At 44.8% G+C, this 22089-nt stretch overlaps 1 protein-coding gene across 1 annotated transcript in view; it reads right to left on the minus strand.

Moving 5' to 3' along the window:
* Positions 1-8196: 8196 nt before the first annotated feature.
* LOC139560384 (cilia- and flagella-associated protein 57-like) overlaps positions 8197-22089 on the minus strand; it is a 41268-nt gene continuing 27375 nt past the window's right edge. Inside the window, exons 19-23 of the mRNA XM_071377090.1 lie at positions 18689-18805; positions 12775-12909; positions 12193-12336; positions 11668-11797; positions 8197-9047 (exon numbers count right to left, since the gene is read on the minus strand). Coding sequence (XP_071233191.1) covers positions 8869-9047; positions 11668-11797; positions 12193-12336; positions 12775-12909; positions 18689-18805 — 705 coding nt within the window. The 3' untranslated portion in view covers positions 8197-8868. The remainder of the gene's footprint in view (positions 9048-11667; positions 11798-12192; positions 12337-12774; positions 12910-18688; positions 18806-22089) is intronic.

Raw genomic sequence — 22089 nt, forward strand, 5'->3', positions numbered from 1 at the left:
ATTAGTGTGGACAAAGTGGAAAATAATCATACATTGTTCAGTAACTCTTCATAATCATTCAATTACAATAAACATGCTTACATTACAACATCCACACTAGCACATTGGTGCATGCTCAGTACATTGCTTCAATATACAGTGCCTTCAGAAAGTATTCACACCCCTTGACTTTTTCCACATTCTGCCGTGTTACAACCTGAATTTAAAATGGATAAAATTTTGATTTTGTGTCACTGATCTACACACACAATACCCATAATGTCAAAGTGGAATTATATATATATATATATATATTTTCAAATTAATAAAAAACGAAAAGCTGAAATATCTTGAGTCAATAGGTATTCAATTATTTTGTTATGACAAGCCTAAATAAGCTCAGGAGTATTTTTTAAATATATTTTTTAAAAGTCACATAATAAATTGCATGGACTCACTCTGTGTGCAATAACAGTGTTTAACATATACCCCACACATACAAATATCTATAAGGTCCCTCAGTCGAGCAGTGAATTTCAAGCACAGATTCAATTACAAAGACCAGGGAGGTTTTCCAATGGTTCGCAAGAAGGGCACTGATTGGCAGATGGGGAAAAAAGGGGGTCCACTACAAAGATACAGGTGTCCTTCCTAACTCAGTTGCCGGAGAAGAAGGAAACCGCTAAGAGATTTCACCATGAGACCAATGGTGACTTTAAAACAGTTACAGAGTTTATTGGCTGTGATAGGAGAAAACTGAGGAGGGATCAACAACATTGTAGTTACTCCACAATACTAACCTAATTGACAGAGTGAAAAGAAGGAAGCCTGTACAGAATAAAATATTCTAAAACATGCATCATGTTTGTAATAAGGCACTAAAGAAATGCCAAAAATGTGCTAGGACTAGGACCATTTTAGGATAAAAATAAATGAAATAGAGCTAAGTAAGCACAGGCAAAATCCTAGAGGAGAACATGGTTCAGTCTGCTTTCCAACAGACACTGGGAGACAAATTCACCTTTCAGCAGGACAATTACCTAAAACACAAGGCCAAATATGCACTGGAGTTGCTTACCAAGATTACATTGAAAGTTCCTGAGTGGCCTAGTTACAGTTTTTACATAAATCGGCTTGAAAATTTATGGCAAGACTTGAAAATGGCTGTCTCAACAACCAACTTGACAGAGCTTGAAGAATTATTTAAAGAATAATGGGCAAATATTGTACAATGAGCAATCCAAGTGAGCAAAAACCTTACTCAGAAAGACTCACAGCTGTAATCTCTGTCAAAGGTGATTCTAACACGTATTGACTCACGGTTCAATACTTATCTAATCAAGATATATTAGTGTTTTATTTTTCATTAATATATACAGTACCAGTCAAAGTTTGGACACACCTACTCATTCCAGGGTTTTTCTTTTCAGTATTGACTGACCTTCATGTCTTAAAGTAATGATGGACTGTCATTTCTCTTTGCTTATTTGAGCTGTTCGAACATAGTGTCACGACTTCTGCCGAAGTCGGTTCCTCTCTTTGTTCGGGCGGTGTTCGGCGGTCGACGTCACCGGTCTTCTAGCCATCGCCGATCCATTTTTCATTTGTTTTGTCTTGTTTTCCCACACACCTGGTTTTCATTCCCTTATTACGTGTTGTGTATTTAACTCTCTGTTCCCCCCATGTCTTTGTGTGGTATTGTTTGTTGTAAGTGCACATTGTTGTCTGGTGCGCGACGGGTTTTGTACCCATTCTTTATTATTCTGGATGCCGGTGGTTCTATATATATTTATTAAACTGCTCCGGTTATTACCCAGTTGTGCTCTCCTGCGTCTGACTTCGCTGCCACCAGGTACGCACCCCTTACACAAAGCCCTTTTACCAAACAGGGCTATGTTCTGTAAACCACCCCTACCTTGCCACAACACAACTGATTGGCTCAAACGCATTAAGAAGGAAATTACTTTTAACAAGGCACACCTGTTAATTGAAATGCATTCCAGGTGACTACCTCATGAAGCTGGTTGAGAGAATGCCAATATTGTGCAAAGCTGTCATCAAGGAAAAAGGTGGCTATTTTGAAGAATCTCAAATCTCAAATATACTTTGATTTGTTTAACACTTTTTTGGTTACTACATGATTCCATATGTGTTATTTCATAGTTTTGATATCTTCACTATTATTCTACAATGTAGAAAATAGTAAAAAAGAAAGAAAAACCCTGGAATGAATAAGTGTGTCCAAATGTTTGACTGGTACTGTATATATATATTTATTTTTTATTCTTCCACTTTGACATTACAGAGTATTTTGTATAGATCGTTGACAAAAAATATACAATTAAATCCATTTTAGTCCCACTTTGTAACACAACAAAATGTGGAAAAAGTCAAAGGGGTGTGAATACTTTCTGAAGGCGCTGTATGTAGTATGCTTGTGTGGTGGATATTGGAACATTCTCTGGTGATTCTCTGGATTTACCCCATTCTCCTGTCCCCTGCATCCCACAGCTGTCCACCCCACCGTGGCTGGTTCCTCCGCAGGCTCTACCTACCTGGCTGCAGCGCTGGCCTCCGCCTTCACTGTCTCCCTGTTCCTCGTGGTGGCCGTCAAGTGCCGCCTATTCCACCGCTTCGTGGCCAGCAACCGCCACTCCCTGCTCCCCGAGGGGGACACAGCCAGCCAATACAGCCCAGACGAAGTGACCTTCCCTGGGCACGGCATGGTAGGCCGAGGGGGTGAAGGTAATAGGACCCATCGAGGGTTGGATACAGATGACGACGATGGCTTCATAGAGGATAATTACATCCAGGCCAGCGAGAGGGCGAGGGCGGAGAGTCACGTGGACGACGGGATGCAAGGAGAGGATAGTGATGATGATCTCCTGATTTGAGGTGATTTGAGGACTGGTTGAAAGGAATAGTTAACAGTTGACTGGTTGACAGTTGTGGGTTCACTTCATAGAGTCCAATGCTGTCCAGACCCGGCCTGGGTTCAAATAATATTTGATTTCTTTCGAATATTTCAGCTGTACTTAATTGAGCTTGTGTGACACAGCTGAACCAAATTAATAGTCTCAAAAGTGAAAATCCCCACCCAACAGACACTCCAGGCACGCTCAATAAAACACAAAAATTATTTTTAAAGAAAACAATTACTATTTGAACCCAGGTCAGGTGAAAATATGTTGAAAGATGACAGAGATACTGAGAAATGATCATGGTCCCACTTAACGACTTACTGTATAATTACTGTATACTTTAAAGGCTTTATAGAACATTCATCAAGTTATAAATACTTAATAAAGCTGTTTGAGAAGGTCTGAATCTTAAGCAACCTGCACACACATTGTTTGAAGTACAATAGACCAACATAGCTACTGTAGTAGGTCAAAGCTGGGTGCTAGAAAACCTTGGTAGAGCATGGGTCGAATAGGCATTGTGACGCTCGCGAATTTTCCTTTCTTTTTCGGCTGCATACCAATGCCTACTTCTCACTCAAAATGTCGTTTTTTGTTTTTAATACTACATATAGGGATTTACAATTTATTTGTAAGCAAATACTATAAAAACATGATGATATAATAGGTCATACAATCTGATTCTTTGCCAAATGTGGCATAATAACGCCTTTAAAAAGGGTTTATGAAGGCTTCATTAACAGTTAAAAGTGTTTCCTTTAATTAAAGTGGAACATTTTTTCAAGTGGGGGACTAAATGAGCCTGAGCCACATTGAAGATGAGTTGTTACTGTTTGATATGCAATGATTTTCATTTTCTGAAGACAGCCATGCAACAGAAATATCCTTGATTTTTTTTGTATGTACAGAACCAGTCAAAGGTTTGGACACACCTACTACCCTCATTCAAGAGTTTATCTTTATTTTGTTAAACTATTTTCTACATTGAAAAGCATTCCTCATGAAGCTGGTTGAGAGAATGACAAGAGTATACAAAGCTGTCATCAAGGCAAAGGGTGGCTATTTTGAAGAAATTCAAATATAAATATTAAAATGTATTTTGATTTATTTAACACTTTTTTGGTTACTACATGATTCCGTATGTGTTATTTCATAGTTTTGATGTCTTCACTATTATTCTACAATGTAGAAAATAGTAAAAATAAACAAAAACCCTGGAATGAGTAGGTGTGTCCAAACTTTTGACTGGTACTGTATACAGTCTTTTGACACTTTTTATATCATGTAAAATGTTAATCGTGTTGAATATGCAAGATCCATTCAACACTATGCTCAACAAGTGATGTTGTTTTGATAGTCCTTCAAAATGAACAACGCTTGTATGTTACCATCGATATTGATTTGATAACTTTATTATAATGCACTGTGTAAATCAATTATTGAAACGTTGCTGTTGTAGAAAAATGTAAAATCTTCAGTAATATTCTTAGCCACTTTAACATCACTGATGAAGAATTAAGAGAATAAATCCTTCTTTACACCTGGCGCTAACATGCTTCCTTTGCCCTGATCTGGTCCACATTCTCATCATGCCCACATTTTTTGAAATATGTCTACACACATGGTATTGTAATGTGTCTGTTTTCCGTCCAATGTGTCCGCATTGTGACCAGACATCCTGGTCCCTCCCTCCCTGATTGCAAATGATTTGACATCTGTTCTTTCAAAATAATCTAAATGTATTTACTAAGTCATATTGATGCCATTAGTCACAGGTGACACAATGGTACCACCTCTCAATGACTTTAGAAGACGGATAATTATGATTCGCTGAAGTGTTACAGATTGCACACAATGTTTACCGTGAACGCGGTCTCTACTAACGCGGGAACATTGCCTTTAAATTTCAATCACGCTGTAATGCTGAATTTCCGCGATACGGATTGAATAGTGCCCTAAATGGTTTCAACTGTCCAGATCCGTCTACACGTGTAAGATTTCCAGGCACTAAGCGTGTCTGACTACCTTCCGAGGTGGTCAGGATGATCCGATCACTAACAGATTACAATGCGTCTACAACTGTCTGAATATGTGGGCACAATCAAAATCAGAATGTTGACAAAGGACAAAGGACGCATTCTAGAACCAGGTACAAACGGGGTTAAAGTCTCATGGAGAAAATATGAACCTTCTTGTTTACAGTCCTCAGGATTGTGCACACTGTGTCACTTTTTTCCCCTGATTTCCCCCACTTCATTAAAGAAAGCAGAATACACAATCTATACAGACACAAATTGTGATATTAATCCGATACATACAAAATAACAAATCCTGATTTACGGTGTCCATATTAGGACAGCTCAGAACAAGCCCTGCTGAGACTGAGGATGTCCTAATATGGGGGGGGTCCGCCCGCCCACCACTCATCATTAACTCTATCCGTCTCCGGCTGCGAACGCAACTCATGTCCTGGATGGCAGAGCTAAGGAGCTGTTTGAGGAGGACAGTCAGCACTAGGAGGCAGAGCATGGTGCCCACCCCCAGGTGCCACACCCGGACAGGCTGGTGGTGGTGGAGAGGAGGCTCCCGCCGCCTAGCCCCGGGCCCAGGACGAGGCACACCGAAAGGCAGGTTCACGGAAGGAACCACCACAGATCCACCTGGTCCTCCAACACGCGCCGCTGGGGCAGGATTTAGTCCAGGCGCAGCACACAGAGAGTCTGGCGTGGGGTGTGCCGTTTCCATCTCAGCCATGGCTACTAGACGAGATCCCCTCTGGGTTTATCCAGCCAGCCCAAAATCAGATAGAAACCTGAAGGGGTTTTAAGAGCTTAAGACTAGTCTGTGTTAGTGATCACGTTCAAACCTTATGCGTGTGTAACTTGCATTTAGCTATGTTGTGAACTATAGCAACAGCTAAAGTTGTCATGCCAATCTTATCATCCACGTTCTACTTGTTGTTGTTTTTTGTGCTCGTTGCATCATCAACATCCATTGTTTACATCAGCAAAGTTCTTCAGGAGTGTATACTACAGTAGCTCTCCAGAGACTGGAGTTGTGCATGTGATCAAATCAAATCAAATTATATTTGTCACGTGCCGAATACAACAGTGAAATGCTTACTTACAAGCCCTTAACCAACAATGCCGTTTTAAGAAAAATAAGTGTTAGGTAAAAAATAGATAAGTAAAAAATTAAAATTAAAAATAATTAAAGAGCAGCAGTAAAATAACAGTAGCGAGGCTATATACAGGAGGTACCGGTATAGAGTCAAATTGCGGGGGTACAGGTTAGTCGAGGTAATGTGTACATGTAGGTAGAGTTAAAGTGACTATGAATAGATAATAACTAGAGAGTAGCAGCAGCGTAAAGAGGGGTGGGGGGAGTCTTATGGCTTGGGTGAAGAAGCTGTTAATTAAGAAGACTTTTGGACCGAGACTTGGAGCTCCGGTACCGCTTGCCATGCGGTAGCAGAAAGAACAGTCTATGACTAGGGTGGCTGGAGTCTTTGACAATTTTTAGGGCCTTCCTCTGACACCGCCTGGTATAGAGGTCCTGGATGGCCCCAGTGATGTACTGGGCCATATGCACTACACTCTGTAGTGCCTTGCAGTCAGAGGCTGAGCAGTTGCCATACCAGGCAGTGATGCAACCAGTCAGGATGCTCTTAATGGTGCAGCTGTAGAACCTTTTGAGGATCTGAGGACCCATGCCAAATTTCTTCAGTCTCCTGAGGGGGAGTAGGTCTTGTCGTGCCCTCTTCACGACTGTCTTGGTGTGTTTTGACCATGATAGTTTGTTGGTGATGTGGACATCAAGGAACTTGAAGCTCTCAAACTGCTCCACTACAGCCCCATCAATGAAGCATGGAGGAGGTTTGATGGTGCTTTGTTGGTGACACTGTCTGTGATTTATTTAGAATTCAAGGCACACTTAACCAGCAGGGCTACCACATCATTTTGCAGCGATACACCATCCCATCTGGTTTACGCTTAGTGGGACTATCATTTGGTTTTCAACAGGACTATGACCCAACACACCTCCAGGCTGTGTAAGGGTTATTTGACCAAGAAGGAGAGTAATGGAGTGCTGTATCAGATGACCTGGCCTCCACAATCACCTAACCTCAACCGAATTGAGATGGTTTGGGATGAGTTGGACCACAGAGTGAAGGAAAAGCAGCCAACACGTGCTCAGCATATGTGGGAACTCCTTCAAGACTGTTGAAAAAGCATTACAGGTGAAGCTGGTTGAGAGAATGCCAAGGGTGTACAAAGCTGTCATCAAGGCAAAGGGTGGCTACTTTGAAGAATTTCAAATATAAAATATATTTTGATTTGTTTAAAAACTTCTTAAGCCTAGGCGTCCCGCTAGTGGGACAACTTCCGGTGAAACTGGAGGGCGCGCAATTCAAATAAATAATCATAAAAATTATGGATATTAAACATTTAGGTATATATAAGTGTCTTATATCGGTTGAAAGCTTAAATTCTTGTTAATCTAACTGCACTATCCGATTTACAGTAGCTATTACAGCGAAAGCATGCCATGCGATTGTTTGGCACAGGTTTCATAAATTCACAAATAGCGATTAAATATTCACTTACTTTTTGAAAATCTTTCTCTGATTTGTCATCCAAAGGGTCCCAACTATAAAATGTAGTGTCGTTTTGTTAGATAAAATCCTTCTTTATATCTCAAAAAGTCTGTTTAGTTGGCGCCATCGATTTGAGTAACCCACTCGTTCAACATGCAGAGAAAGGAATCCGAAAACCTACCCCTAAACTTAAACCCTAAAATGTAAACAAACTATAATATTTCTTACGGAAAGATGTATGTTCAATAGAAAACCAATTTTAGCAGGTGCGTCCTGTCTTCATAGCTTGCGCAAACACGAATTTCTAAGACTGTGTCCCTGTACTAAAAGTGATATTTCTTATTTGTTTTTGAAGTTACAAGCCTGAAACAATGAACATAGACTGCTGACACCCCGTGGAAGCCATAGGAATTGCATCCAGGGAGCTAATTCTCAGTATGACCTTATACTTCCCATTGTAAGAGGATGGTCTCTTACATTTTTACTTTATTTAACTAGGCAAGTCAGTTATGAACAAATTCTTATTTTCCATTATGGCCTAGGAACAGTGTGTTAACTGCCTTGTTCAGGGGCAGAACAGATTTTTACTTTGTCAGCTCAGGGATTCGATCTTGCAACCTTTCGGTTACAAGTCCAACGCTCTAGTCCACTAGGCTACCTGCCACCCCACACGATATGTAATACATCCAAACACATATTTCAGGAAAAATTGTAAAATCTTTATTTACAACACACATAACACAAATAGCTTCTTATTGCCCGACTATATAATATAAATACTCTCTGCTCGTATTTGACTGTTGAAATTGTGTTTTCACTCAGTGTGACTATGTGATAGATATTGTGGGCAGACCACCTGATCAATCCCCTGGCCCTGTGTTTCTGCAGGTGGCTTCTAGCCTGGTCCCAGATCAGTTTGTGCTGTATAGCCAACTCCTATGATCGTTGTCATGCAAATCAGCACAAACAGATCTGGGACCAGGCTAGATGCCCTCAGCTACCTCCGTGTATAATCAGTACATGTATCTCTACATGTATGTAGTTCATTGGGTATATGCCAAGTCTACTGTTCATGTCCACCAAGGTTCATTCCATTAAAACTGAGTTCCTTCAGGATCCTAATCAGACCTGGGTTCAAATAGTATTTATTTTCGCTCAGCGTTTGATTGAGCCAACCTGGAATGCTGGATATGCACGTTTATGGTCTGTTCTACTCACTCCATTGTGCCAGGCAAGCTCAATCAAACTCTGCTAAATGATTTTAAAGAAAAACAATAACTTTTAGCTTTTAACCAATAACTCTTAACTCGTGTTAACCATCACAACCCCTCTCCAACCTCCTCCTCCTCCTCCTCCTCTCCTCCCCCAGGATCAAGTGGTGAGTACGGGCAGCTTGGTGCTGCTAGAGGGGGGTCTTAGGGAGTGGACCTGGACCTGCATCTGCATCTTCAGCCTCTGGATCTCCCCGCGCTGCAGCTGGATGATACGCTCCGCTTCCTCCTCGAAATTCAGCCTCGCCACCAAACCCCTCCCTTCCACAGAGGTCAGCGCTATGGGGATACAGAGGTCAGTGCTATGGGGATACAGAGGTCAGCGCTATGGGGATACAGAGGTCAGAGGTCAGCGCTATGGGGATACAGAGGTCAGTGCTATGGGGATACAGAGGTCAGTGCTATGGGGATACAGAGGTCAGTGCTATGGGGATACAGAGGTCAGTGCTATGGGGATACAGAGGTCAGTGCTATGGGGATACAGAGGTCAGAGGTCAGCGCTATGGGGATACAGAGGTCAGCGCTATGGGGATACAGAGGTCAGTGCTATGGGGATACAGAGGTCAGCACTATGGGGATACAGAGGTCAGTGCTATGTGGATACAGAGGTCAGAGGTCAGCGCTATGGGGACGCAGAGGTCAGAGGTCAGCGCTATGGGGACACAGAGGTCAGAGGTCAGCGCTATGTGGATACAGAGGTCAGCGCTATGGGGACACAGAGGTCAGAGGTCAGCGCTATGGGGATACAGAGGTCAGTGCTATGTGGATACAGAGGTCAGTGCTATGGGGACACAGAGGTCAGAGGTCAGCGCTATGGGGATACAGAGGTCAGCGCTATGGGGATACAGAGGTCAGTGCTATGTGGATACAGAGGTCAGCGCTATGGGGATACAGAGGTCAGAGGTCAGCGCTATGGGGATACAGAGGTCAGAGGTCAGCGCTATGGGGATACAGAGGTCAGCGCTATGGGGATACAGAGGTCAGCGCTATGGGGATACAGAGGTCAGTGCTATGTGGATACAGAGGTCAGAGGTCAGCGCTATGGGGATACAGAGGTCAGTGCTATGTGGATACAGAGGTCAGAGGTCAGCGCTATGGGGACACAGAGGTCAGCGCTATGGGGACACAGAGGTCAGAGGTCAGCGCTATGTGGATACAGAGGTCAGCGCTATGGGGACACAGAGGTCAGAGGTCAGCGCTATGGGGATACAGAGGTCAGTGCTATGTGGATACAGAGGTCAGTGCTATGGGGACACAGAGGTCAGAGGTCAGCGCTATGGGGATACAGAGGTCAGCGCTATGGGGATACAGAGGTCAGTGCTATGTGGATACAGAGATCAGCGCTATGGGGATACAGAGGTCAGAGGTCAGCGCTATGGGGATACAGAGGTCAGAGGTCAGCGCTATGGGGATACAGAGGTCAGCGCTATGGGGATACAGAGGTCAGCGCTATGGGGATACAGAGGTCAGTGCTATGTGGATACAGAGGTCAGAGGTCAGCGCTATGGGGATACAGAGGTCAGAGGTCAGCGCTATGGGGATACAGAGGTCAGCGCTATGGGGATACAGAGATCAGTGCTATGTGGATACAGAGGTCAGAGGTCAGCGCTATGGGGACACAGAGGTCAGAGGTCAGCGCTATGGGGACACAGAGGTCAGAGGTCAGCGCTATGTGGATACAGAGGTCAGCGCTATGGGGACACAGAGGTCAGAGGTCAGCGCTATGGGGATACAGAGGTCAGTGCTATGTGGATACAGAGGTCAGTGCTATGGGGACACAGAGGTCAGAGGTCAGCGCTATGGGGATACAGAGGTCAGCGCTATGGGGATACAGAGGTCAGTGCTATGTGGATACAGAGGTCAGCGCTATGGGGATACAGAGGTCAGAGGTCAGCGCTATGGGGATACAGAGGTCAGAGGTCAGCGCTATGGGGATACAGAGGTCAGCGCTATGGGGATACAGAGGTCAGCGCTATGGGGATACAGAGGTCAGTGCTATGTGGATACAGAGGTCAGAGGTCAGCGCTATGGGGATACAGAGGTCAGAGGTCAGCGCTATGGGGACACAGAGGTCAGAGGTCAGCGCTATGGGGACACAGAGGTCAGTGCTATGGGGATACAGAGGTCAGAGGTCAGCGCTATGGGGACACAGAGGTCAGCGCTATGGGGATACAGAGGTCAGAGGTCAGCGCTATGGGGACACAGAGGTCAGTGCTATGTGGATACAGAGGTCAGCGCTATGGGGATACAGAGGTCAGAGGTCAGCGCTATGGGGATACAGAGGTCAGAGGTCAGCGCTATGGGGATACAGAGGTCAGTGCTATGTGGATACAGAGGTCAGCGCTATGGGGATACAGAGGTCAGAGGTCAGCGCTATGGGGACACAGAGGTCAGAGGTCAGCGCTATGGGGATACAGAGGTCAGCGCTATGTGGATACAGAGGTCAGCGCTATGGGGATACAGAGGTCAGCGCTATGGGGATACAGAGGTCAGAGGTCAGCGCTATGGGGACACAGAGGTCAGAGGTTAGGTTTACACTACGGTGACGCAGAGTGGTCAAGAGGGTCATATCATACTTTTTCTTGCATGAATGTTAATTTATGAATTAATTTCTTTCATTTTAGAACGCATGGGAAGTTGTTCCATCATTACATAGAAACAAGAAAACATTCAAAACTATTGAAGATGAACTGGGGATAAATTTACTAGCTAAGCGTTTGCAACAAAGTTTGCAGAATGTTTTTTCCAAAAAGGATTCCATTATTGAAGACGGAACAAAAAGGTCAAATAAGGTCAGAAGTGTGAACGCAGGATGAACCGATAAAACAAACTCTCAGGTCAAACTGTTATCTGGGTTATAGTGAATATCAGATATTGTTGTGTGTGAGGGTCCAGTCACCAGTGAGGTCTGAGGAGCTCAGTTTCTTTTTGCTGATGCCCATTTGGCTCTTATAGTCGTGGACCTGAGTCCTCACCAGACGCAGCTCCCGCCTCAGATCATTGATCTCCTTTATCAGAGACACGTTCTCCTGGAAAAGAGACATGAAACTGAACATCAGTGCTAAACTGAAATTAGGATTTTGAAATATCAGTGGAATTGAATTAGTGGAATATGGAATGTGAATAAACCACACTATATATCATGGAAGGTAAATTCCCAGCTCTCAAAATTGGGTAGTAGTTTCCTGGTTGAAAAGTAATGTTCAGTCGGGGAAAACCTTTTGAACTGGGTAGGTCCTACCTGAATTTATCTAATAAGAACAGATTTTCGTTTTCGGTTACAACATGTTTTGCTACAGTGTGCCTTACTGAACACAACCCTGGTTATCACGTTGAAGCATTGTCTTCTCAGACCGATGGCTTTTCCCAACTCATTTTGCCAACGGGGCTTCGGTTGGTGTTAGCGAGCGTCTCTCCCTCCCACCTTCATGATCTTGACGTTGTCTGTCCGGTGGACCTCTGTGTCTTTGGCCAGCTTCCTCTTCAGAGACGCCACATTCCTCTCCAGGTGTTCCCTCTGACGACTGTACTCCCTCTGGATGTCTGCGTCCACACCCACTATGTCCACCTCAACACACACACATTACACACAGACATTACACACACACAAACATTAATTTTACTAGCATGTGTGTTGTGTTTCCTGAATATTTATGCCGGATGCTAACTGGTAATTAATTCCCTTAAAGTGGTACTTTATCAAAAACATTTTAGTATTGCATCCAACTAATCTGTGTTAAGTGTGTGTCTGTGAGCCAGCATGCAGAGCAGCACTTGAGTGCGTGTGTGTATATGTATCTGTGTGTGTGTGTGTGTGTGTGTGTGTGTGTGTGTGTGTGTGTGTGTGTGCGCGCATCATCGTCCTGTCTCGTTCTGCCATAACCTTCCACACAGAATACTTTTTAGTGTGTGTGTGTGTGTGTGTGTGCGTGCGTGTGTGTGTGTGTGCGTGCGTGCGTGCGTGTGTGTGCGTGCGTGCGTCCACTGGCACGTATAGCCATCTCACCACATCACTCTGCTGGACGTAGTGATCATAGAGCTCTCTGATATTATCCTTTAACCTCTTAGGCTCCTGGATGAAGCCTACACAGTTATGGAGGTCTGTCTTGAACCTGCGTACCAGGGCCTCCACGTCCCTCACCTGGGTAAAGAGTACACAATGATGGTTTCTGGAATTACCCGACAGATATATTCATATACTTTGTTTATGTACATCATCAAATCAAAATCAAATGTTATTGGTCACATACACGTGTTCAGCAGATGTTATTGGTCACATACACGTGTTCAGCAGATGTTATTGGTCACATACACGTGTTCACCAGATGTTATTGGTCACATACACATGTTCAGCAGATGTTATTGGTCACATACACATGTTCAGCAGATGTTATTGGTCACATACACGTGTTCACCAGATGTTATTGGTCACATACACGTGTTCACCAGATGTTATTGGTCACATACACGTGTTCACCAGATGTTATTGGTCACATACACGTGTTCAGCAGATGTTATTGGTCACATACACGTGTTCACCAGATGTTATTGGTCACATACACGTGTTCAGCAGATGTTATTGGTCACATACACGTGTTCACCAGATGTTATTGGTCACATACACGTGTTCAGCAGATGTTATTGGTCACATACACGTGTTCACCAGATGTTATTGGTCACATACACATGTTCAGCAGATGTTATTGGTCACATACACATGTTCACCAGATGTTATTGGTCACATACACGTGTTCAGCAGATGTTATTGGTCACATATACGTGTTCACCAGATGTTATTGGTCACATACACGTGTTCAGCAGATGTTATTGGTCACATACACGTGTTCACCAGATGTTATTGGTCACATACACGTGTTCACCAGATGTTATTGGTCACATACACGTGTTCACCAGATGTTATTGGTCACATACACGTGTTCAGCAGATGTTATTGGTCACATATACGTGTTCAGCAGATGTTATTGGTCACATACACGTGTTCACCAGATGTTATTGGTCACATACACGTGTTCAGCAGATGTTATTGGTCACATATACGTGTTCACCAGATGTTATTGGTCACATACACGTGTTCAGCAGATGTTATTGGTCACATACACGTGTTCACCAGATGTTATTGGTCACATACACGTGTTCAGCAGATGTTATTGGTCACATATACGTGTTCAGCAGATGTTATTGGTCACATACACGTGTTCACCAGATGTTATTGGTCACATACACGTGTTCACCAGATGTTATTGCGAGTGTAGCAAAATGCTTGTGTTTCTAGCTCCGACAGTGCAGTAATATCTAACAATTCCACAACAACACACACAAATCTAAAGTAAAGGAAGAAATTAAGAATATATAAATATGTGGATGAGCAATGTCAGAGCGGCATAGACTAAGATACAATAGAATAGTATAGAATACAGTATATACATATGAGATGAGTAATGCAAAATATGTAAACATTGGGCTATGTCTTTGAACTAGGCCTATATAGTCTAACTCAGCGGTCTCCAACCTTATCTAACATGAGAGATACTTTATAAAAAATGAAAGTTTGCGAGCTACAATTTTTTTTAATGCTTTCAAATAGGCACATTATATCCTACCCTGCAACTCTTCCCCGGGACCTTAGTGTACAATATACAGTTGAAGTCGGAAGTTTACATACACCTTAGCCAAATACATTTAAACTCAGTTTTTCACAATTCCTGACATTTAATCCTAGTAAAAATTCCCTGTCTTAAGTCAAACATTTCAGGTAGCTTTCCACAAGCTTCCCACAATAAGTTGGGTGAATTTTGGCCCATTCCTCTTGACAGAGCTGGTGTAACTGAGTCAGGTTTGTAGGCCTCCTTGCTCGCACATGCTTTTTCAGTTCTGCCCACAAATTTTCTATAGGATTGAGATCAGGGCTTTGTGATGGCCACTCCAATACCTTGACTTTGTTGTCCTTAAGCCATTTTGCCACAACTTTGGAAGTATGCTTGGGATCATTGTCCATTTGGAAGACCCATTTGCGACCAAGTTTTAACTTCCTGACTGATGTCTTAAGATGTTGCTTCAATATAGCCACATCATTTTCCTCCCTCATGATGCCATCTATTTAGTGAAGTGCACCAGTCCCTCCTGCAGCAAAGCACCCCCACAACATGATGCTGCCGCCACCCCCCCCCCGTGCTTCACGGTTGGGATGGTGTTCTTCAGCTTGCAAGCCTCCCCCTTTTTTCCTCCAAACATAACGATGGTCATTATGGCCAAACAGTTCTATTTTTGTTTCATCAGACCAGAGGACATTTCTCCAAAAAGTACGATCTTTGTCCCCATGTGCAGTTGCAAACCGTAGTCTGACTTTTTATGGCAGTTTGGAGCACTTCCTTGCTGGGTGGCCTTTCAGGTTATGTCGATATAGGACTCGTTTTACTGTGGATATAGATACTTTTGTACCTGTTTCCTCCAGCATCTTCACAAGGACCTTTGCTGTTGTTCTGGGATTGATTTGCACTTTTCGCACCAAAGTACGTTCATCTCTAGGAGTCTGAACGCATCTCCTTCCTGAGCGGTATGACGGCTGCGTGGTCCCATGGTGTTTATACTTGAGTACTATTGTTTGTACAGATGAACGTGGTACCTTCAGGCATTTGGAAATTGCTCCCAAGGATGAACCAGACTTGTGGAGGTCGACAATTTTTTTTAAATCTGAGGTCTTGGCTGATTTCTTTTGATTTTCCCATGATGTCAAGCAAAGAGACACTGAGTTTGAAGGTAGGCCTTGAAATACATCCACAGGTACACCTCCAATTGACTCAAATGGTGTCAATTAGCCTATCAGAAGCTTCTAAAGTCATGACATCATTTTCTGGAATTTTCCAAGCTGTTTAAAGGCACAGTCAACTTAGTGTATGCAAACTTCTGACCCACTGGAATTGTGATACAGTGAATTATAAGTGAAATAATTTTTCTGTATACAATTGTTGGAAAAATTACGTGTCATGCACAAAGTAGATATCCTAACCGACTTGCCAAAACTATAGTTTGTTAACAAGAAATTTGTGGAGTGGTTGAAAAACAAGTTTTAATGACTCCAACCTAAGTGTATGTAAACTTCCGACTTCAACTGTATGCATTTTCTGTCAATATACCTGGTAATATAATGGTTAATAAACAGAATTTGGCATGACAGGCCCCATAAAATTCTCTTTTGTATTTTTCTGAAATCTGTTTTTCTGTTTTTATTTTTCCTGGTTTGGGATTTTTTTTACTCTCAATATTAAAAATGTTAATTGAAAGAAAGAAAAATATTTTCTGAGTCCATGTCAATGCTTAAATCATATCAGAAGAAAATTTGTTGGGTCTGAAAAAAATAAAAATTCGATTTTTTAGTGTAATTCCCCTTTAATTGTGCATCTAGCAAGAGAGGAACGTGTCGGTCTAGCGATGTTTCTGCTGTTAGGCCTACTGCTGCAGCACATGTCATGGCAGAGTTAGCAAATCAATTGCCACCCAACTGATACAAATAATGATGATATCTTTCTGTCAGGTATGCCTACTTTGCAGTTTACATTTAGCTGAGAAGGATTTTGTAGCCTTTTTTGTCAACAAACAAGACACTGGTTATCATTAGCATCGCTAACTGGCTACATAAGGCCTGACGCACGCATCAAACAGAGACAGACGGGCAATATTGCTGGAAATGAATAGGCAGATATTGTGTTACGTGTCTAACCAGGGGTGGGATAATCTCAATGTGGCTTTGTTTGGATAGTAGCTGGGAGTTTTATGTTTATGACAGTCTGATGGTTCCCGAGTGGCGCAGCAGTCGAAGGTACTGCATCTCAGTGCTAGAGGTGTAACTACAGACCCTGATTCGATCCCGGTCTGTATCACAACCGGCCGTGATCGGGAATAACATAGGGCAGTGCACAATTGGCCCAGCGCTGTCCGGGTTAGGGTTTGGCCGGGGGCAGGCCGTCATTGTAAATAAGAATTTGTTCTTTAACTGACTTGCCTAGCTAAATAAAAGGTTAAAGAAATACGGAACACATTAAAAAATGTATGTACTTTGAGATTGGCGAGCTGCTCGTCTTTGGGCTGGTAGCTGGCGATCTACCTATCGGAGACCCCCTGCTCTAACTATATCTTCCATTCAACCTCATGAGAGTACAGTCGTGGCCAAAACTTTTGAGAATGACACAAATATTAATTTTCACAAAGTCTGCTGCCTAAGTTTGTATGATGGCAAATTGAATATTCTCCAGAATGTTATGAAGAGTGATCAGATGAATTGCAATTAATTGCAAAGTCTCTCTTTGCCATGCAAATGAACTGAATCTCCAAAAAACATTTCCACTGCATTTCAGCCCTGCCACAAAAGGACCAGCTGACATCAATGAATCTTTCGTTAACACAGGTGTGAGTGTTGACGAGGAGAAGGCTGGAGATCACTCTGTCATGCTGATTGAGTTCGAATAACAGACTGGAAGCTTCAAAAGAAAGGTGGTGCTTGGAATCATTGTTCTTCCTCTGTCAACCATGGTTACCAGCAAGGAAACACGTGCCCTCATCATTGCTTTGCACAAAAAGGGCTTCACAGGCAAGGATATTGCTGCCAGTAAGATTGCACCTAAATCAACCATTTATCGGATCGTCAAGAACTTCAAGGAGAGCGGTTCAATTGTTGTGAAGAAGGCTTCAAGGCGCCCAAGAAAGTCTAGCAAGCGCCAGGACCGTCTCCTAAAGTTGATTCAGCTGCAAGATCGTGGCACCACCAGTACAGAGCTTGCTCAGGAATGGCAGCAGGCAGGTGTGAGTGCATCTGTACGCACAGTGAGGCAAAGACTTTTGGAGGATGGCCTGGTGTCAAGAAGTGCAGCAAAGAAGCCACTTCTCTCCAGGAAGAACATCAGGGACAGACTGATATTCTGCAAAAGGTACAGGGATTGGACTGCTGAGGACTGGGGTAAAGTCATTTTCTCTGATGAATCCCCTTTCCAATTGTTTGGGGCATCTGGAAAAAAGCTTGTCCGGAGAAGACAAGGTGAGCGCTACCATCAGTCCTGTGTCATGCCAACAGTAAAGTAAACTCCAACGGAGTGGGCTCACCCACAATTTTGCCTAAGAACACAGCCATGAATAAAGAATGGTACCAACACATCCTCCGGGAGCAACTTCTCCCAACCATCCATTAACAGTTTGGTGACGAACAATGCCTTTTCCAGCATGATGGAGCACCTTGCCATAAGGCAAAAGTGATAACTAAGTGGCTCGGGGAACAAAACATCGATATTTTGGGTCCATGGCCAGGAAACCCCCCAGACCTTAATCCCATTGAAAACGTGTGGTCAATCCTCAAGAGGCAGGTTGACAAACAAAACCCCACAAATTCTGACCAACAAGCATTGATCATGCAAGAATGGGCTGCCATCAGTCAGGATGTGGCCCAGAAGTTAATTGACAGCATGCCAGGGCGGATTGCAGAGGTTGTGAAAAAAATATTGACTCTTTGCATCAACTTTATGTAATTGTCAATAAAAGTCTTTGACACTTCAGTGTTCCATAGTAACATCTGACAAAACTATCTAAAGACACTGAAGCAGCAAACTTTAATATAAAAAAAAAAATATTTGTGTCATTCTCAAAACTTTTGGCCACGACTGTATACAGTACATAGCAGTTAAAGACATGCATAGTGTACAAGTGCATATTACATAGGGGCTAGGGGTCCCTTTCAGAATAGTTGGTTATTGTCCATGTCTTTAAGATTCTCTACTATGTACAGTGTTTTCATGAGGTGAAGTGAAATATTTGGTATGAGCCTTGTCTCGCTCTCCCCATAATCCCCCCCAAAACCTCTCTGATTCTCCTCAATTCTCATGTAAAACAGACAGGCGTCCTCCAGCCTCTCTCACCCTCTGCGTCTCCTTGTGCATCTCCTTATCGGTGGCTTTCAGTTTGAGTCTCAGCTCAGTGATGTTCAGCTCCAGCTGAGTGTTCCTCTTGTGGACCTGGTCCAGCTCGCCCTCCATCTAACAAAGAGAGCATCCATTGGCCAGTCAGTCAATCTCAATGAGTGCTACAATACATACAACTGAGTATACAAAACGTTATTTAGGAACACCTCTTTCCGTGACATAGAATGACCAGGTGAATCCAGGTGAAAGCTTTGATCCCTTATTGATGTAACTTGTTAAATCTACTTACAATCAGTGTAGCTGAAGGGGAGGAGACAGGTTAAATAATATATTTTTTAGAATTGAGACAGCCTTAGGGTAGTGGGTTTTTAATGAGTGTAGCGTTAGTTCAACAGTTTCCCATGTGTATCAAGAATGGTCCACCTCCCAAAGGACATCCAGCCAACTTAATAACTGTGGGAAGCATTGGAGTCAACATGGGCCAGCATCCCTGTGGAACACTTGACACCTTGTAGAGTCCATGCCCTGACGAATTGAGACTTTTCTGAGGACAAAAGGGGAGGGGGGGGGGGGGGTGCAACTCCATATTAGGAAAGTGTTCCTAATGTTTTATGTGTGACACTGAGTGAAGAACTGAAGTGGTCAATGCTCTGGCTCTCCCTCCATCTACTCTGGCTCTCCCTCCCTCCATCTACTCTGGCTCTCCCTCCATCCACTCTGGCTCTCCCTCCATCTACTCTGGCTCTCCCTCCATCTACTCTGGCTCTCCCTCCCTCCATCTACTCTGGCTCTCCCTCCATCTACTCTGGCTCTCCCTCCATCTACTCTGGCTCTCCCTCCATCCACTCTGGCTCTCCCTCCATCTACTCTGGCTCTCCCTCCCTCTGGCTCTCCCTCCATCTACTCTGGCTCTCCCTCCCTCCATCTACTCTGGCTTTCCCTCCATCTACTCTGGCTCTCCCTCCCTCCATCTACTCTGGCTCTCCCTCCCTCCATCTACTCTGGCTCTCCCTCCCTCCATCTACTCTGGCTCTCCCTCCCTCCATCTACTCTGGCTCTCCCTCCCTCCATCTACTCTGGCTCTCCCTCCATCTACTCTGGCTCTCCCTCCCTCCATCTACTCTGGCTTTCCCTTCATCTACTCTGGCTTTCCCTTCATCTACTCTGGCTTTCCCTCCATCTACTCTGGCTTTCCCTCCATCTACTCTGGCTCTCCCTCCCTCCATCTACTCTGGCTCTGCCTCCATCTACTCTGGCTCTGCCTCCATCTACTCTGGCTCTCCCTCCATCTACTCTGGCTCTCCCTCCATCTACTCTGGCTCTCCCTCCCTCCATCTACTCTGCCTCTCCCTCCATCTACTCTGGCTCTCCCTCCATCTACTCTGGCTCTCCCTCCATCTACTCTGGCTCTGCCTCCATCTACTCTGGCTCTCCCTCCCTCCATCTACTCTGGCTTTCCCTCCATCTACTCTGGCTCTCCCTCCCTCCATCTACTCTGGCTCTCCCTCCCTCCATCTACTCTGGCTCTCCCTCCCTCCATCTACTCTGGCTTTCCCTCCATCTACTCTGGCTCTCCCTCCATCTACTCTGGCTCTCCCTCCATCTACTCTGGCTCTCCCTCCATCTACTCTGGCTCTCCCTCCATCTACTCTGGCTCTCCCTCCATCTACTCTGGCTCTCCCTCCATCTACTCTGGCTCTCCCTCCATCTACTCTGGCTCTGCCTCCATCTACTCTGGCTCTGCCTCCATCTACTCTGGCTTTCCCTCCATCTACTCTGGCTCTCCCTCCATCTACTCTGGCTCTCCCTCCATCTACTCTGGCTCTCCCTCCATCTACTCTGGCTCTGCCTCCATCTACTCTGGCTCTCCCTCCCCCCATCTACTCTGGCTCTCCCTCCATCTACTCTGGCTCTCCCTCCATCTACTCTGGCTCTCCCTCCCTCCATTTACTCTGGCTCTCCCTCCATCTACTCTGGCTCTCCCTCCATCTACTCTGGCTCTCCCTCCCTCCATCTACTCTGGCTCTCCCTCCATCTACTCTGGCTCTCCCTCCCTCCATCTACTCTGGCTCTCCCTCCCTCCATCTACTCTGGCTCTCCCTCCCTCCATCTACTCTGGCTCTCCCTCCCTCCATCTACTCTGGCTTTCCCTCCATCTACTCTGGCTCTCCCTCCATCTACTCTGGCTCTCCCTCCATCTACTCTGGCTCTCCCTCCATCTACTCTGGCTCTCCCTCCATCTACTCTGGCTCTCCCTCCATCTACTCTGGCTCTCCCTCCATCTACTCTGGCTCTCCCTCCATCTACTCTGGCTCTGCCTCCATCTACTCTGGCTCTGCCTCCATCTACTCTGGCTTTCCCTCCATCTACTCTGGCTCTCCCTCCATCTACTCTGGCTCTCCCTCCATCTACTCTGGCTCTCCCTCCATCTACTCTGGCTCTGCCTCCATCTACTCTGGCTCTCCCTCCCCCCATCTACTCTGGCTCTCCCTCCATCTACTCTGGCTCTCCCTCCATCTACTCTGGCTCTCCCTCCCTCCATCTACTCTGGCTCTCCCTCCCTCCATTTACTCTGGCTCTCCCTCCATCTACTCTGGCTCTCCCTCCCTCCATCTACTCTGGCTCTCCCTCCCTCCATCTACTCTGGCTCTCCCTCCATCTACTCTGGCTCTCCCTCCCCCCATCTACTCTGGCTCTCCCTCCCCCCATCTACTCTGGCTCTCCCTCCCCCCATCTACTCTGGCTCTCCCTCCATCTACTCTGGCTTTCCCTCCATCTACTCTGGCTCTCCCTCCATCTACTCTGGCTCTCCCTCCATCTACTCTGGCTCTCCCTCCATCTACTCTGGCTCTCCCTCCCTCCATCTACTCTGGCTCTCCCTCCATCTACTCTGGCTCTCCCTCCATCTACTCTACTCTGGCTCTCTCTCCATCTACTCTGGCTCTCCCTCCATCTACTCTGGCTCTCCCTCCCTCCATCTACTCTGGCTCTCCCTCCATCTACTCTGGCTCTCCCTCCATCTACTCTACTCTGGCTCTCCCTCCATCTACTCTGGCTCTCCCTCCATCTACTCTGGCTCTCCCTCCATCTACTCTGGCTCTCCCTCCATCTACTCTGGCTCTGCCTCCATCTACCAACGGAAAAGGTAACACTATACTTAAAGCCTACTGGTATGCTGCTATGAAGAGAGCACCGGGTACTCAACCTCAATGAGCTCACAATATAGGCTATTGCAGTTTGCAGCAGCATCATATTCATGTCCACCTACATCTTACATGCATCCTCATGTGTTGAGTGGAGGGCTAGAGAGAGGGGTCAATACAAGGCCAGAGAGAGGGGTCAACGCAGGGCTAGAGAGAGGGGTCAACACAGGGATAGAGAGATGGGTCAACACAGGG

The sequence above is a fragment of the Salvelinus alpinus genome, chromosome 30 (genome assembly GCF_045679555.1).
Source record: "Salvelinus alpinus chromosome 30, SLU_Salpinus.1, whole genome shotgun sequence".
NCBI classification, from domain to species: Eukaryota; Metazoa; Chordata; class Actinopteri; order Salmoniformes; family Salmonidae; genus Salvelinus; species Salvelinus alpinus.